The sequence below is a fragment of the Colius striatus genome, chromosome 1, assembly GCF_028858725.1.
Source record: "Colius striatus isolate bColStr4 chromosome 1, bColStr4.1.hap1, whole genome shotgun sequence".
Classification (NCBI taxonomy): domain Eukaryota; kingdom Metazoa; phylum Chordata; class Aves; order Coliiformes; family Coliidae; genus Colius; species Colius striatus.
The window spans coordinates 191,818,992-191,836,394 of NC_084759.1; the positions used below are offsets into that span (position 1 = coordinate 191,818,992).

The window sequence follows — 17,403 nt, forward strand, 5'->3', positions numbered from 1 at the left end:
AGCAGGAGCAGGGAGGTGATCATTCCCCAGTACTCAGCTTTGGTGAGGCTGCACCTCAAATACTGTGTCCAGTTTTGGGCCCCTCTTTACAAGAAGGACACTGAGGTTCTGGAGAGGATACATAGATGGGCCACCAAGCTAGTAAAGGATTTGGAGCACATCTCATGAGGTGCAGCTGAGGGATCTGGGGCTGTTGAGCTTGGAGAAAAGAAGGCTCAGGGGAGACCTCATTGCTCTCTACAAGTACCTAAAAGGAAGTTGTAGCAAGGCGAGGGTCAGTCTGTTCTCCTTAGTAACAAGCAATAGAACAAGAGGAAATGGCCTCAAGTTGCATCAGGCGAGGTTCAGGCTGGATATGAGGAGGAATTTCTTTACTGAAAGGGTTGTCAGGCATTGGAACGGGCTGCCCAGGGAGGAGCTGGAGTCACCATCCCTGGAGGTGTTTAAGAGATGGGTGGATGTTGCACTTAGGGAAATGGTCCACTGGTTGATAGGGCTGGGACAAAGGCTGGACTCGGTGATCTTAAAGGTCTCTTCCAGCTGAAACAATTCTATGATTCTATGATTGTGTCTTACTCTCCTAAGATATTGGCATAAATTCAATACCTGCATTTATTATTCAAATTGCTTATGTCAAGTCACATGAGAAAAACAGAGTGGGGTGTTTACTTTGCTCAATATGGAGCTTGAGAAATGCATTGCTAATTACAGTATTCTTTTCACAGGTGTACTCCTTCATTTCCAAGACCCAGCACTGCAGCTGAGAGATCTGTATTTTGTAGATCCTAAGTGGCTATGTAAAATCATGGCACAGGTTAGACTCTTTTTTTATATCTACATCCATGGGACATTTTTCTGTGTCCTTCTGTAACTTATCAGTAATCCTTCTTCACCATTTCTCTACTGGGTTACGATCTAGAATTTTATCAGGGTTCAGATTGGTTTCCCTGGTTCTTTCTGTTTCCTTTGCTTTCTACATAACTGTCTCAGTGGTTCTATGTTCTCACCATGTAATGTCCAATGTCATTTAAACTGCACCAGACACAAGAATACATGTAGACTAGAAAAACCCCATGGATGCAAGTAATCTCAATATATTGCAGTAGGTTGAGATGAAAGCTGAAACTTTGGATTAAAGTAGTAAGAATGGGAGAAGAAGGGTCATTGGTGCTGATGGCAGAGTGTTGTGGATTCAGTTACTGGGTCGGGAGAGTAGCAGACTGAGTGCTTACATGAAACCATCATTGAAATACTGAGCTACCACTGAAATACTGAAACACTCACAATTTTTTATATATATTCAGATTTCCTAACCTCAGAAAATTTACCTTTCCTTCAGTGCAGGACATAGGATGGCAAAAATTTAAGTTTCGGTCTTTAAAGCTGGCAGGATTAAGAGTGATAGAAGACCTAGAAGATCATAACACATAGTGAAAAGCTACTGAAGAGTGGTAGCACACAAGTGCTCGGACAGGTTAATTTTTTTCACTGACTGGCCTTACGGAAATACTTAGTTTCCATGTAAAATGGAGTCCATTTTTCTCCATTAAGTAACAGGCTACCAAATAATTCAGGGAACAAAGTTTGTCAAGAAAATGCTTTCTAATGATGACTCTACATCTGAAATTGTTTCACTTATTTTGAAAGATTCTGACAGTGAAAGTGGAGGGATCTTCTAAGTACCCCAAGGGAATTGTAAAGCGCTCAGATGTGGAAAAATTCCTTTTAAAGAAGAGCAAGTTTCCTAAGATCTACATGTCACAATACTTTAAGCTTCTGGAAAAGTTTCAGATTGCCTTGCCATTAGGAGAGGATCAACTACTAATCCCAAGCAGGTAAGCAAAGAGCTAAGCCCACAAATGACAGCGCACGATTGATCAAAATAAAAACCTGCATTTTAGTAAAAGCTTTCAGAGACACGTTAAGCTGATCTTGTAGCAGATAAAGCTTCTATCATATTAGCATAGGGGGTAAATGAAATCTATAAATGATAAAATGTTTTGTGAGAATAATATTTCTTTTACATTTACCATGCTTCGAGGCTACAGCAGGAAGATTATAATTTAGATTTTTATCACGGTCTGCCAGCATTTGATACTAATTGCAACATAAAAAACAAACAGGAATTTCTATTGCCCGTTTGCTTGGGTGAGACCCACAGTCACAGGACTGAGAGGCAGTATCTGCTCCAAGCAGTCTACCTGTTAAATATGGTGACAAAGAAGTGTTATGAATTTGAATGCTGTCTTTTTGCTTTATGTGAAGCAGGTAATGCAGTTTCTCTGTCTCAGTTACAGATTTGTCTTTTGTGTTGAATAATGCTCATGGTGCTTAACGTTTCATGGTTGTGTTAATTCAAGGTTCTGCATTCTTGAAAGTCCTAGTATGTGAAGATTTTATCTGCATGTGTTACCTTCCTTTTATGTGTCTCAACTTCTCACATTTACATTTGGTAGCTAATGATTGTTAGTGAGGTTCTGTTCACTTTAGCACAAACACACAGAATAAGCAAATACACTGTCTGCTTCCTGATCATTTGAATCAATCATTCATTAGTTAATTATTTTACATAATAAGTAATATGTGGCATCAGTCAGTTTGGATGAAGTACATCATTAAATACTGTCTAATATTTTTATTCTTTCAGTTTGTCTGATCACAGACCTGTTATAGAGCTTCCCCACTGTGAAAATTCAGAAATCATCATCAGGCTTTACGAGATGCCGTACTTTCCTATGGGATTTTGGTCCAGGCTGATCAACAGGCTGCTTGAAATATCACCTTACATGCTATCAGGAAGAGGTACAAATCTCTTACCTTCAAAAACAATAGTGTGCATGGTAAAGCTCTAACCCAAATGTTGTTTTGCTTTAGCTAATTTCTGCCCACTTCACAAATGTGAGAGAAACAACAGTGGTCATTTTTGTAACTGAAAAATATCCAGGAACAGATAATGCCTAATCGTTACAGTGGTGTGCAAAAGAAAGTGGAGCTTGTAAGCAGCCTGTGCCTCTCCTTCACGTGCTACCCTTCTATTTATGCAGTATTGCCGTTCACTTATACAAAGAATATAGGAAAAGATGTCTTCTATGCAATAAAACAAACTACATTTCTTCAGGTTCATTGATTCTCCCTGTAAGAAAGTCTAAAAACTTCGCATTTAGCAGAAAGGAGGGGAGGTCTTAGATTTATTTTTTCCAGTAATTCTGTACTTTGACATGAGATCTATCTACTGAACTTTGAAATTTCATTAATCTTTTAATGTATGATTTCATTAATCTTTTAATGTGTGATTTATGAATACCAGTGACAAGTAAAGTATGAAAAAAGCATTGCTAATGTGCTACAGATATGTTTTATAACTACCTCCTCTTCTGGCATATCATTTTCCTGAGCATAGAATTCCAGTCGTAGCTTGCTATTTCATGTGTATGATAGAGGGAAAATTTCAATCACTGCCTTTTTTTTATATGTTGCATAAGATATTCTATGTTTGAACCTGAATGTGCAGAGTATTTGTGTAAACCCTACATGCATCACCTACTACAGGACTTACCATTGGTTTAAATGTTTAGTTAGTGGATGTGCCTTATAGAACTGAACACCAAATGACAAACAGTCAGCTTTTGTGGAGCTGCTTTTGTGAGGCTTTGTTCTGTCTGCAAAGTACTAGCCTTTGTTTTGTTTGTTATTTGAATAGACATAAACCTCCAATCATAATGTACTACAAATTATTCTGAACATTTTACAATATGACATTCATACCGATTTTTCATCTAATTTTCTGTTTTCTAGAGCGAGCTCTTCGTCCTAATAGAATGTATTGGAGACAAGGCATCTACTTGAATTGGTCTCCTGAAGCTTATTGTCTAGTGGAATCAGCAATATTTGACAACAACCCAGACAGCTTTTTGAAAATTACAGCACCTTCTTGCAGAAAAGGTTAATTATTCCTGAACCTGATTTTTGCTCCAGTTTGATTGCAACTTGGTATTTTGGTTTGTTGTGCCTTTGCCTTTGGAATGTAGAGTTTAGCTCTGTAATTACAAGTATGGCAGATTGAGGCTGTAATTTCCCTCTTTTGATTTCTTAAAGGATGCATCCTTTTGGGGCAAGTTGTGGATCACATAGATTCTCTTATGGAAGAATGGTTTCCAGGTTTGTTGGATATAGATGTATGTGGTGAAGGGGAAACGCTGTTGAAGAAATGGGCTCTTTACAGCTTTCAGGATGGAGAAGAACACCAAAAAATACTACTTGATGACTTATTAAAAAAAGCTGAAGAAGGTATATATTTATGTCATTTGAGATATATAGAGATGTATGTAGATAAATACTATACAACATCCCCTTCATAAGATTTGAGTGCTTCATATTCTTTTAAAATGTTTAATTTCTCTAAGAAAAGATTACAGTGTAAGTCAAAAGCAAGTTGTTCTTTTTTTGTTAATGTAAGACACATCTGTGTAAGTATAGAATATGGGACAGATTGCAGTGGCAATCATGTATAGTAATGTATAAATGTCAATAATGGAAATAATTGTTTTTGTCATTATACCAATAATGCAGCTTCATTCACGGGCTTGAATCCAGTTAGTTAAACATGTAAGATACATTAGGTTGAAGGGAAAGCTTAATCAGTGTAGATATGTATGTATGTTTGTGTGTCTGTGCAAATATATGTACACACACACATGTGAATTGAGTTGTAGTGATGAGACCACTCTGTTCCAGGCAGTGGTCCGCCTGTCCTTCATCGTCCTGGAAAGAGCTGGTCTCTGACATTGTAGGTACATCAATCATACACACTCACAGAGGTCCACATATCTTTCAGAGCCTTTGGAGTGATGACTACATCTTTCTTTTTTATTATTGTCTCATTTGTTTTTCTCAGGTGACCTTTTGGTAAATCCAGATCAACCAAGACATACCATTCCAATAGCTCAGATTGCTCCTGACCTAATACTGGCTGATTTACCTAGAAATATTATGTTGAATAGTGATGACCTGGAATTTGATGAAGCTCCCGAATTTCTCTTGGGTAAGCATTATTCTGTAGGGTTTTTCTACAGACCTTATGTGAACAAATCTATTCAAGTCAATTCTACAGCATAGGGGAAACATTTCAGAGATTTCTTTTATGTGGAAATGTATTTTTAAGGTATTTTGAGTTTCAAGTTACTGAGTTTTGAACTTCCAATTAACTTGTATGCTTGTAACTGGACACTGGTTTTTATGTGTTTTGATAACTGGTCATGAAGCTTGACACAGCAGATGATACACACATTTTAAAATTGGACCTTTTCAGCTTTTTTTTTTTGAGAAATGGTTGATGTCCCTTTGGTTTTAATATTCTTTTGATTTTTCTGATTGAAAAGGTGATGGTGGGTTTGGATCTGTGTACCGTGCATCCTATGGCGGAGAAGAAGTTGCCGTAAAGATTTTCAATAAGCATACTTCCCTCAGGCTCCTAAGACAAGTAAGAAATGCTGCCTTTTTAATGCTGTGCTGCTCTTGGAATACCAACCCTAGTGAGAAAGGTTAAGTAAATTGCAAGGCTTCTCTCCCAAACACTTCTGAGCTTACTTGAGAGCTACAGAGATTATGCTACTCGTGGTATTTAATCTGATTTTACAATTTACAGGAGCTTGCAGTGCTTTGTCACCTCCATCATCCCAGTTTAGTGTCTCTGCTGGCTGCTGCAATCCGTCCCAGGATGCTGGTGATGGAATTAGCCCTTAAAGGTTCTCTCGATCGTTTGCTTCAACAAGACAATGCAAGTTTAACTAGAACACTGCAGCACAGGATAGCTCTACACGTAGCTGATGGCTTAAGGTAAATGTGGCTTCTACATTGCTGTAATAACAGGATACAGTTGCAAGTTGGATATACTGCAAATATAAGCAGTAAGGTGCAGCATTCCATTATTGCAGCGCTGGGCTCACGGGGAGTCACTCCACCTAATGTGCACACTGAGAAATGAAAGAGCACTCCTACACATTACAGAGAAACAAAGCAATGATCTTATTTTGAACACTATGGCCTTGCTGAAACTGTCTTGAAGTTGTTTATCTGCTCGGTCCCATGGACTACAGCCAAAACATAACTGTCTTGCCACTCTAAGGTTCACTTAAGCCTCCTTCCCTCAGAGCTCCTCAGGCTGATTCTGAAGGCCTCCTGCTCACAGATGTCTGCACAAGAGATAAGTGGGCACTGGTGCTTTTAACCCTTTGCTTTCAATTCTCTCATCACTCATCACTTAACTCAAAGTCCAAGTCATGTTTGTATGAAATAGTAAATGAGGGTAGGGATTTGGGGTCTATCAATGACAACTCTCAGAAGTCTGGTATCAAGTAGAGGGATAGCAAGAGGTCTGGATGGAATTTCAATGTGGCTGTTGATTTCTAATTAAAATGTCAAAGAAATTAATGTAGTGCATTTTTAAAGTTCTGAAAGTCTGTGGATGTCCTCAGGAGTTACTGACCTGCAAAGGACTTTAAACTTCTAAGGTTCAGTTTTCAAACAGACGGTGACACTTCAGAGAAGACTTGGTACTACAATGCTGCAATGTTTATGTGCCAGTAAATGGCATTTCAGAGCAGTTCTAAAGTCAGTGTACAGTAAGGCAGTGTTACGTTGGTGATGTTTGACATTTTTGTTTTTAACACAGTATTTCCCAATTGAAAGCACAATTTACTGCTGTGGGAGCAGTGCATTCCATGTCTGTGCATAGCTGTAGCTCTAAATTATGAATGCTTTCAATAAATACTTTTTTGATTATCAGGTACCTGCATTCAGCAATGATCATCTACCGTGACTTAAAGCCTCACAATGTGTTGCTCTTCACCCTATACCCTAATTCAGCTGTTATTGCCAAAATAGCTGACTATGGCATTGCCCAGTATTGCTGCCGAATGGGAATAAAAACCTCTGAAGGCACACCAGGTAGGGAAAATGCTTTGGTTTACAGTGCATTATCTCAAACAATAGCTAGTGTGGGTTGTATGTAGTCTGTAAGAAGTGCCTCACGTCTATATTCAACATCACAAAATATAGTCCTAATTGTGTTACAAGTTGTGATGCCATATTTATACCTCTTGGGCTTTCTTCCTGTTATATTTTAACTCCTTTTAGCAAAATCAAGGAGGTTGCTCAAGATTTTAAAAGAGAACAAATTAAATGATATGGATTCATTATAACTTTTTGCTGTCTTATATCAGTATGGTTATTGTGATATTGGAATTATACTGCTAACATCTTTTATTGTTTTAGTTTCCAAAAATGCATGGGTTGGTCTTAAATTTTTTTAAAGGCAATAAATACCTGTCCTGTTCCCTGACTTCAGGGAGAACATGTTAACATCCATTTTAAAACACCAATCAACTCAAAAACTTTGAAAAGTGCCTTTAGGTCTTGGAAACTATGTTAAGCTGTGACTCCAAGTGTTAAAGATTAGGCCTTCAGTAAAGACTGCAGATTTAACCTTCAATTTCAGTATCCATTGATAAATGAATGATTTTATGAAGAATGATGCAGGAGCTCTGTAACTGATGTACTGTCCCCTTCCTTTATACTAATTGCTGATATTTTTGGAGGTCTGCCACGTGCAAACTATTGCCAGCCCAGAAATAGTTTGCCATTTTTGGTTTACTTCCTATGACATTTGCAACAATAAGTGTTTGCTCTTAAAAGGATAAAGATGGCTTCATCTTGGTATGAATCATAACTATTAATGAATGATTTATTTACAGGATTTCGAGCACCGGAGGTAGCCAGAGGAAATGTTATTTACAATCAGCAAGCTGATGTTTATTCATTTGGCTTGCTGCTCTATGACATTCTGACAGGAGGAGGTAGAATAATGGAAGGCTTGAAGTTTCCAAATGAATTTGATGAATTAGCAATACAAGGAAAGTTACCAGGTATGCCTTGTTCATAGAATCATAGAATGGTAGGGATTGGAAGGGACCTTTAGAGATCATCTAGTCCAACCCCCCTGCAGAAGCAGGTTTGCCTAGATCAGGTCGCAAAATTGTTGCTTAATGCTTTAACATTAATGTCCTGCTCCTTCCAAAAACAACACCCCTGGTGCACTAAGATAACCACATTTGCACTTCTTTGATTGTGATGAAATACATTACAATATCCACTTTTGTGAAGTTGCATATCTTAAAAAAAGCCCTTGAAACTTATTTTAAAACACCAAAAAAAGCACCTTAAAAGAGCAGTCACCCCTAAGGATTTCAAATGGAAATTACCCTTTGACTTGTCAAGAGTGTGAAGTCCCTTCCCAACTACATAACATTCTTCGTATTCCATCTGCATTACAGCGTGCAGTTGTGGGCTGCTGGAAGGAAGATGAAACAGGCTATCAGGCTGGAGGGGGTGTAGTCAGCTGGACACTGTAACTCTGTGTTTGGCAACTTCTGTGTAAAGAGCTGTTGAAGTTTTTATAGTACTACAAGCTTAATGTGTGGCATCATTTTTTTATTGCCCTGCAATGGTGATGAAGCAGTCTTTAAAACTGAAAAGTCACTCCATCTAGGAAAGGGCAGAAACTATACCACTTACTCTGGCATGGCTTCTCCATTAGGAGAGGCAGAGAGTTCGTATATTTTCTCCTTCTAATGAGAATAGCCCAACTCATGGCTTAGAGAGTTCAAACTCTTTCCCTGAAGAAGCCATACCAGAACCTGATGGCTAAGAATCTCTTGAGTGCAGCTGTCCATTTGGGTGTTTTCTGCATGAGCCCTATGTTCATGTTGACATTTTACCAAAGAGTAGGATATTTCTTAGAGAAGCTCTGTAAGAAGTTAGATGAATTCTAAAAACAAGAAGGAAATTATTCAGAACTCTCATTTGTGAACTACAGAAAAGGGTGATTAACAAGTTATCTAACTTCCCATTTTAGATCCTGTCAAAGAATATGGGTGTGCCCCCTGGCCTGAAGTTGAAAATTTAATTAAAAAGTGTTTGAAGGAAAACCCTCAGGAGCGACCAACATCTTCCCAGGTATTACTTAGTGTATTTATTTGTATTTTTGTGACCACTAAGTTGTGCTTTCTAAAAAGGAAAAGGATGTTTAAGTTAATAAGAGGCACATGGGTTTCTTTCTGTTCCTCTTTTTGTGGAACTGAAACAGACATGAAATATTGCCTGCTCTTGCCACCCAGGGTAAACCATTCCTTCCAAATCTACTGACCATTTATTCCAGCCTGCTATTTTTCCCTGTGTGTCTGTATAGTGATTGTAGCAAAACAGGAGACAAATTACTTCATGGTCTTTACTAGAGCTATGCAAAAAGGACTTATGTATTATATGCTGTCAGTGTGGTTAGTCTACACCATTCCACGAGTGTGAGGGGAGGAACAGCAGTTTGGATCTGAAACCTACTGTCTGTTACCACACGTCATGTTGCTCTTTAAAATGGGTAAAATTTTCAAGCAGGCCTTAACCCCACTGACTTCCTGAAATGTGAACAGCAAAATCAGTCAACAGAAAGTTGCTCAGCACACAAAGATTGCTCATTAGTAGCGCTGATACAAATGAGCAGCCCCACTGAGGTACTGTGTCCGTGTTCCACAAGCCATTGTTATCCACTGTTATTTAGCACTGTGCAGGCCGATGTCACTACAATGTGCATGCTGTGGCTTCCTTTGTAGGTTTATGAGATCCTGAATTCTGCAGAGCTCATCTGTTTGATGAGATATGTTTCAATGCCCAGCACATCTACAGCAGAGTGCATGGTCCCTGCCAATCAGAGCTGCAAGAAGGCAGGAGTCTGGATAGGCAACGGAAACACAGAGAAAGCACAGCTTTCCTTTGTTAACCTAAGTACAGACGGACATACTTGTGAGGTACGTGGGAAAGTTGCCATTTATTCTAATTCTTTTGGCACCCAGATGCATTTCAGGAGAATTAATTGTGTTTAAGCAGCAGGATATTGCTTCTGGAAAGCTAAACTCTGAGAGAACAACGATTGCTCATAAGTGAGTCATCGTTGTATCTGTGACATGAGGCAGACGAGCAGCCACTTTTTCCTCTCTCCCTGCCATCCAGCCTGAACTGTCTCATAGTACTGTCTTTCCACTACTGAGTTGCTTTCTTCCACTTGGAAGCTATTTCTAGCACAGAGACTAGAACAAAGAGTAGCAGTTACACAACTTTTCATATCTCTATCTCCCCTAATGAGCCAGCTAGTCTCTTAATGATTCTTCCCATGGATGACACCCACATGTTCCACTATGGGTGACATCCTCCAGCTCTTTTCATTTTCATTTTGTACATCTCAGTCTTGTGCCATCAGAAAAGGGGAAATTTTTTACCCAGATTTGATGTGCTGTGATCAACATGTGTGCCGGAACTGAGTGTGACTCATCATGAAGGCTGGTTAAGTTATATTTCTATTTTGCCATCTGTTGATCATGATACATTTGAATTAGTAGCTTTGGTGTAAATTATATGGCTTATTTTTCTAAAAGTGAAGTGAGAACAGTTTTGGGCTCCCCAGCTCAAAGGGACAAGGAACTTCTGGAGAGAGTCCAGTGCAGGGCCACCAAGATGATCAGGGGACTGGAGCATCTTCCTTATGAGGAAAGGCTGTGGGAACTAGGGCTGTTTAGTCTGGAGGAGACTGTGGGGGAGGGGATCTCATTAATATTTACAAATATCTAAATGGTGGATGTCAGGAGTTTGGGATATCACTTTTTTCTTTTGTATCTAGTGACAGGAGAAAGCTGGAAGAAGCTGGAACACAAAAAGTTCCATTTAAACATAAGGAAAAACTATTTCACTGTTCAGGTGAGGGAGCCCTGGCACAGGCTGCCCAGGGAGGGTGTGCAGTCTCCTTCTCTGGAGGTCTTCAAGACCCGATTGGACACGTTCCTCTGTGACCTGATCTAGGTGGACCTGCTTCTGCAGGGAGGTTGGACTAGATGGTCTCTAAAGGTCCCTTCCAACTCCCCACCATTCTGTGATTCTGTGAGAAAAAGAACAATAAAAGTACTTTTATTGTTAGCCATTAAACCGAACATACATTTCAGTGTAGTTCCATTTGCTTAATTCTCTGATGACCTCGAGACCTATGTTAGAATAGTTTTCATCATTCAGCTTAGAGATTGTCATGTTTACTGTTTGAAGGGTCCTTCCCAGCACTTTGAAGATAGATGTCAAAGGTGTAATCTGCTAATAGGAAATTGGGTTTCTTAATGAGGAGGCTAGGCCTCGGGTCTGCCCAGGTTCCAAGAAGATTGTACTTCCTTTTTATTACAAGCAATTTACTAGCATTTACTCTTACTGAAATCATAACCGGGTTGTTTTTCTTTTCTGACTCAGGATATTGCAGATAGTAAAATTCTAAGTTTGGCCTTAGTGACCCTTCGTACTGAGAAAGAAAACTGGATTGTAGCAGGAACCCAGTCTGGTTCTCTGTGGGCTGTTAACACAGAAGATGAAACAAGAAGGCATCGTCTGCAGAAAATGTCAGATTCCATCACTTGTTTATACTGCAATTCTCTTTCAAAGCAAAGGTATAAAGGAGTTTTAAGTATTTTGGGTTACATTTTGAAAATACGACTAAAGCGAGATGTTCAGAAAAGGACATCTGGGCACTCTGTAGTCTTGTTCAGACAAATGTTTATTTTGCCTGTGTTTTCACTTAATTTTGTTCCCAGTGTCACTAGAGACCATGTTCCTGAACAGAGGTGGTTGTATTTGCTTTCAGTGTTCAGTGAAACTCTTGAAATACCATAGGCTGTGTATTTAAATTTTTCTTACCTTACCTAGGCATTTCTAGAACTCATTGTTTTCTTTTATTTCAGCAAACAGAAGAATTTCTTCTTGGTAGGCACAGCTGATGGCAAACTGGCAGTTTTTGAAGACAGGGCAGTAAAGGTAGACATGTTCTTTGGTTGTCTGTTCTACAAACTACTGTCAGTAATATGTAATACAGTAGCTTTATTTCATGCAGCTTATTTTCTAATTGCTTCTCTAAAACTAAAAATTATTTTCTACTGCAGACTTAGAGGAACAGCACATGTTTTACAACATCTGTTTTAAGCAATAAAGAGGAGGCAATTGTTTCTCATTCATGGTTGTTATTAAGAATATTCTAATGGTTTTAATCTCTTTGATTAATTGCTATTATAGCTCCTTTTCCTCCACACTAAATTTTCATAGAATATCTATCTTAAAGACAATATGGTCTAGATTTTCAGTAGATTAGAGTTCTTGCAGAACAGATGAAGAGATGGTGGGAGCTGTTTCTGCCAATTGGTTGCTGAGGGTTAGCTGCTGACCATATGCAATTCAGAGCAGTCAGGGAGTTGCAATGATGTCTCCAAGATATGGTTGATGCCGTAACGGTTCAGAACATCTGTGTGTGTGAATGTAATTCAGCAGGCTGTGTGGCCTTGCTTGAGCAGTTTCTGAGTGTCTGTGTATTCCTCATTTCTAATGGAGAGTATGTTTTTTCTTGCAGTGTAAGGGTGCTACGCCTTTGAAGATACTAACTATAGGAAATGTTAGCACACCTCTGATGTGCTTAAATGAATCCTCATGCTTAGCTGAAAAAAACATAGTCTGGGGAGGCTGTGGAACAAAGATCATTGCCTTAACGAGTGATTTCTCTGTTCAGAAGCTCATTGAAACAAAGACAAGTCAACTGTAAGTTTTTTTGATATGTGATGTTACTTGGATCTTTTGTTGTTTTCATTAAAGATTTCTAGCAGTCCTTTGATGTCAAGTCTGGTTCTAGAGCTCGTTCTTTCAGTTCTCTTGTTTCAGTTCCTTTCCTTCTGTGGTACATATAAATACAATGTGCATTAAAATGTGATCAGTAAGTAATGTTTGAAGTGCTCATTGCAGCTTTTAAACAAGGGATATGCATTTTTACTGTATAAAGGATTTATAGTGTCAGTATCTATTCAGCAAATATGCAACTGATCAACTTTTCTCCCCAGGCCCTGTTTACTTTATTTAGAATTACACACACAGCTTAGTAGTTGTCCTTACATGTTTGTCAGGATGATAAGTGTGCATGCCTTTGCCCTGCAGAGTTAAATCATGTATGACTGCTGACTTCTCATTATTTAGAAATCAGAAACCTGAGTTTTTGGAGTGTTTGATATAATTCTCACATGGACAAATCCTGATCTGAGGTTAAGGGGAGTTGTTCCTGAGCAGGGAAAGCAGTGTTTGATTTTACACTACTAGAGGTCATTATTCTGGGAAATTAATTTGCTTTGGAAATTAAAGTGTTAATATAAAGCAAGAAACTAAATCTTCAGTGAAGTGCAGTTCTGTGGCAAGATGCAAAATACGTCACAGAAATAATTTGCTCTGTGGAGGCAAAACTGTAAATGGTTTTAGAAAGGAAGTTGTCAAAACCAAGTAGGATTAGGCAAAATATTAGTGTTACTGGGACCTGTGGTTTTGAGCAGTTCTTCAAGATAAATAGTCACTGAAATAAGCTAATGCTGGTAATTTGCAGGGCCAATAAATAATATTTTGAAACATGCATAGACATATCTGGTATGAGACAAAAAATTATATGTGGAGGAAGAGCCCAAAAGGCCATCAGCTCAAGTGCAACAAGAGCAGAGCTGTTTTTTGCAGTTACTCATCTCTGTGTCAAGTGACCCTTTGTACTCTGGTGGGTCCTGTGAGAACTATTGAGCATCTCCAAGCTTAGAAAGAATGGCAGGAGAAAGGTGGAGTTTGCCCTACTGTGTTGTGAGCATATATGATTTGAGTAGATAGATGGGGAAGACTTTTTAATAGCTTTTGGGCATTAATGTGCCTCCAGGGATATAGAATCAGAATCATTTTAGTTGGAAAAGACCTCTAAGATCATGGAGTCCAACCACTCACCTCACACTGCCAAGCCATCACCAAACCACATCCCTCAGCACCCCATTTACACGGCTTTTAAATATCTCCAGGGATGGAGACCCCACCATCTCCCTGGGCAGCCTATTCCAGTGTTTAACAAACCTTTCAGTGGAGAAGTTTTTCCAAATCTTCCCTGGGGCAACTTGAGCCCATTTCCTCTTGTCCACATGACATCATGTGAGAATTATGTTGGAACTATAGGAAGACTATAGCAAACCCTTTCAGTTGCACCCTGCAAGCCCAGTTTGGTTTTGAGGCTGAATGCTGCTGTAAGAGTTACAGGGAAGCCAGCCTTAACTCAGAATAATCAAGTTTTGATACTGAATGTTTTCTATCTAACTGGAGTTCTTCTCTCTTCTAGGTTCTGTCATAATGCTTACAGTGATGCAAACATTATTTCGATAGCAATAGACAAATCCATCTACTTGGCAAAGAAAAACAGCCATTTTGTGGAAATCTGGGACAAGAAGACAGAAAAACTTTCTGAACTCATTGACTGTGCACATTTTCTGAAGTAAGTGTTCTATTTCAGATTGATGACCTGATGCATAGAAAGCTGAATATCAGATTGCCTTCTCTAGCATAGTACCTTAACCTGCTGGAGGTAAGGGGTTTGCTCAGTTCTTCAGGCAAATATCGAGTTCTTTTCCTCTCTTTTGGCCCAGAACCTCAGAATATCCCATACACAATCTCAGTTTCTTAAGACTCTTATTATATTTCACAGTCTGCTAATATTTCAAGAAGATTCATTTAACTGTGCTCATGAAAGAAGACAGTCTTTTGCTGTACTTCAGGTACTAATGCTTTTGCATCCTGTTACTCTCTGCATCCCCTGCCTAAGGATGTCCTCTCTCTCCAGTGCACAGATCCAGTCAGAGATCAGAGTTCTATTAATATCGACAGTGATTTTAATTTGCATTTAATTGTTCCTCAGTGTACCATTTCCTTTTCACGGTGAGGTTAGGAGTTACTCTAGGTAAGCTTCTCCTGCTTTCCTGCTGACTGGGAGAAAATAGAGAAGTCTGCCTGCCTCCTATTTAAAGGTCTTTTGAAGTAGACCAGTTGGGTCTCAGAATTCCAGTAGTTTTCATCACAGTTTGTTTCAAGTCAGTCAGCTGATTAGCATGAGATTTTTACAGCTTGTCCTGATGACAGATTGTTTAGAAGGCTGGTATTGAGAGTTGTTTTGGCAGTTGTGGAACAGTGTGCCACAAGATTTTAATAGAAGTTCTCTCCATAATCCTAGGGACAAAGCAGAAAAACTAAACAAGGAATCAAAACATAAACTGGCTTATTCTGGAAGAGTGAAGACAATTTGCCTGCAGAAAAATACTGCACTGTGGATTGGGACAGGAGGAGGACATATCTTGCTGCTTGATTTATCAACACGTCGTCCTGTACGAGTTATAGACAACTTTTGTGATTCTATTAGAGTCATGATAGCAGCACAGCTCGGTAAGTAAAGCCATCAAATGACCTGTACTTCGAAGTCAGTGTCAAATTCAGGATTGCTGTCTCCTGTTTGGCATGGTGTTCGGGTAACAGATTAGCATGTCCTGTAGTTTGTTCATTCATGCTGTTCCCCTGCTGCCATCTCGGGTCAGTGGCAGGCGCTGGGGTGTTTGCTGAATGCTGGCAGCACGTGGAACGGGCGCTGCTCCCTGTGCTCCTCCCAGCTCATGCTCTCAGCCCCGCTCTCCCATTGCTGTCTGCAGCAGCCTGGCTTCTTTCTCCACCTTAACTTTCAAGCTTCTGGCTTCTTTCTGTGGAACTTGTTAGGTTTTAGTAATTTTTCCTTATTTGCTTACTGCCTAGTTTTCTTCTCCCATCCTTAGTCAAGAATGGTTCTTTTAGGTTTGAGTCACAGGCACATCTCAGCAAAGCTGGCAATGTGCTACACACTGTGGCTCAGGGTGCAGGCTTGTATCTGTGTGCTCCTCCAGTCACCAGTGCCAGCTGTTTTGTGCTGCTGGAGGCAGACAGCAGGAATGGGTTTCAGTGGTAATTACAAACAACCAGAGGAGCACAGTTGAGGATGGAGGACTTCTTGGCTCATGTAACTTCCTTCACACTTTCCTGCATCTCTCCCAAAAGTAATAAAGGCCATACCAGCTCAAGAGTTCATTGTACTGCCATGGTGAGGATGCTTAAAATACAGGTTACTTCAAAAACTACTCTGTGGCACAACATGGGAACTCCTATCACTTGCCACTGTGTTTTGAAAAAGACTCTGGGGTTCCCTTGTCAGTGTGATTTAAAGTGTGTCTGCTGTCAAAAAAATACTCTGAAGCTGTTCATAGAATCATAGAATGGTAGAGTTAGAAGGCACCTCGAAATACCATCTAGTCCGACGCCCCTGCAGAAGCAGGTTCACCTAGGAACACAGAGGAACGCATCCAGGCGGGTCTTGGAGACCTCCAGAGAAGGAGACTCCACAACCCCTCTGGGCAGCCTGTGCCACTGCTCTGTCATCCTCACAGTGAAATAGTTTTTTCTTACATTTAAGTGGAACTTTTTGTGTTCCAGCTTCATCCCATTACCCCTTGTCCTGTTGCTGGCTACTATAGAAAAAAGGGATGTCCCAAACTCCTGACACCCACCCTTTAGATATTTGTAAATGTTAATGAGATCACCGCTCAGTCTCCTCTTCTCCAGACTAAACAGCCCCAGTTCCCGCAGCCTTTCCTCCTATGAAAGATGTTCCATTCCCCTGATCATCTTGGTGTCCCTGCGCTGGACTCTCTCCAGCACTTCTCTGTCCTTTTGGTGTGGACTCAGAAACACCCTGTAATCCTGTAATGCTAGCAAACTTGGTAGTTGCAGGCTGCAGATGTTTTCTCGTGACTATCAGGAAATGCATTTGGGGGCTGTTTTTTCCTTCCTGGCCCCAGAAGTAGCCATTGACTAACAGTTACCTCTTAGCACTGGCAGTCTGGAGCAGGTCAAATGCCTCCAGCTTCCTCTGGCTCGCCTTTGCCTGAGACAGCAAGTTTGGAGAGGCAGTTCAGCCCTCATCTGCCAGCTATAGAGTCCAGATTCACTAGCACAGCATTTTCATTCCTTCTAGTCCTGATAGCTACAATATTAGTACTATAAAGAGATCATTTATTTTTAGCATTTTGTAAAGGATGCTTACTATGAAAACAAAACTTCTGCCTGGCTTATTACTGCCATTGATAAGGAAAGTGTAATGTATGGAATAACACAGTGTGATTTAAAACTCTTTGAGTCTCGTATTCTTTGTCTCTAGTCACCTCAACGTTTTTAATCAAAATTTTATGTATAGACCAATTAATACTTTTCAGGAGAAAGAGTTTATCTGCACTTGCACAAATCTGAAGAATGGCAAGTAAGATAGCTACATGCAGTTTGATACGTACTTTCTGCTTTTGATCATTTTTCCCAGCAATTATTTACAAAGGTTGGGGTTTTTTCCTAAATTCAAAGACTTTGTTTCTACTGGGATTTTCACAGAATCAGTGAAAATGGCACTGAGCAGTTCTTCAATGGGAC

General features: G+C 39.7%; 1 protein-coding gene across 6 annotated transcripts in view; it reads left to right on the forward strand.

The window, feature by feature from the left end:
• LRRK2 (leucine rich repeat kinase 2) overlaps positions 1–17,403 on the forward strand; it is a 74,042-nt gene that overhangs the window by 45,750 nt on the left and 10,889 nt on the right. For all 6 annotated transcript variants that reach the window (XR_009820892.1, XR_009820890.1, XR_009820891.1 and 3 more), the window contains 17 exons: positions 726–814; positions 1,648–1,835; positions 2,648–2,802; positions 3,796–3,942; positions 4,096–4,287; positions 4,895–5,041; positions 5,379–5,479; positions 5,645–5,835; positions 6,785–6,945; positions 7,752–7,922; positions 8,912–9,012; positions 9,663–9,857; positions 11,335–11,528; positions 11,820–11,892; positions 12,479–12,663; positions 14,252–14,404; positions 15,137–15,345. Coding sequence is in view for 3 of the 6 variants with exons in the window: in XM_062018689.1 (XP_061874673.1) it covers positions 726–814; positions 1,648–1,835; positions 2,648–2,802; positions 3,796–3,942; positions 4,096–4,287; positions 4,895–5,041; positions 5,379–5,479; positions 5,645–5,835; positions 6,785–6,945; positions 7,752–7,922; positions 8,912–9,012; positions 9,663–9,857; positions 11,335–11,528; positions 11,820–11,892; positions 12,479–12,663; positions 14,252–14,404; positions 15,137–15,345 (2,652 nt within the window). In the remaining 3 variants the exon portion in view is untranslated. The remainder of the gene's footprint in view (positions 1–725; positions 815–1,647; positions 1,836–2,647; positions 2,803–3,795; positions 3,943–4,095; positions 4,288–4,894; positions 5,042–5,378; positions 5,480–5,644; positions 5,836–6,784; positions 6,946–7,751; positions 7,923–8,911; positions 9,013–9,662; positions 9,858–11,334; positions 11,529–11,819; positions 11,893–12,478; positions 12,664–14,251; positions 14,405–15,136; positions 15,346–17,403) is intronic.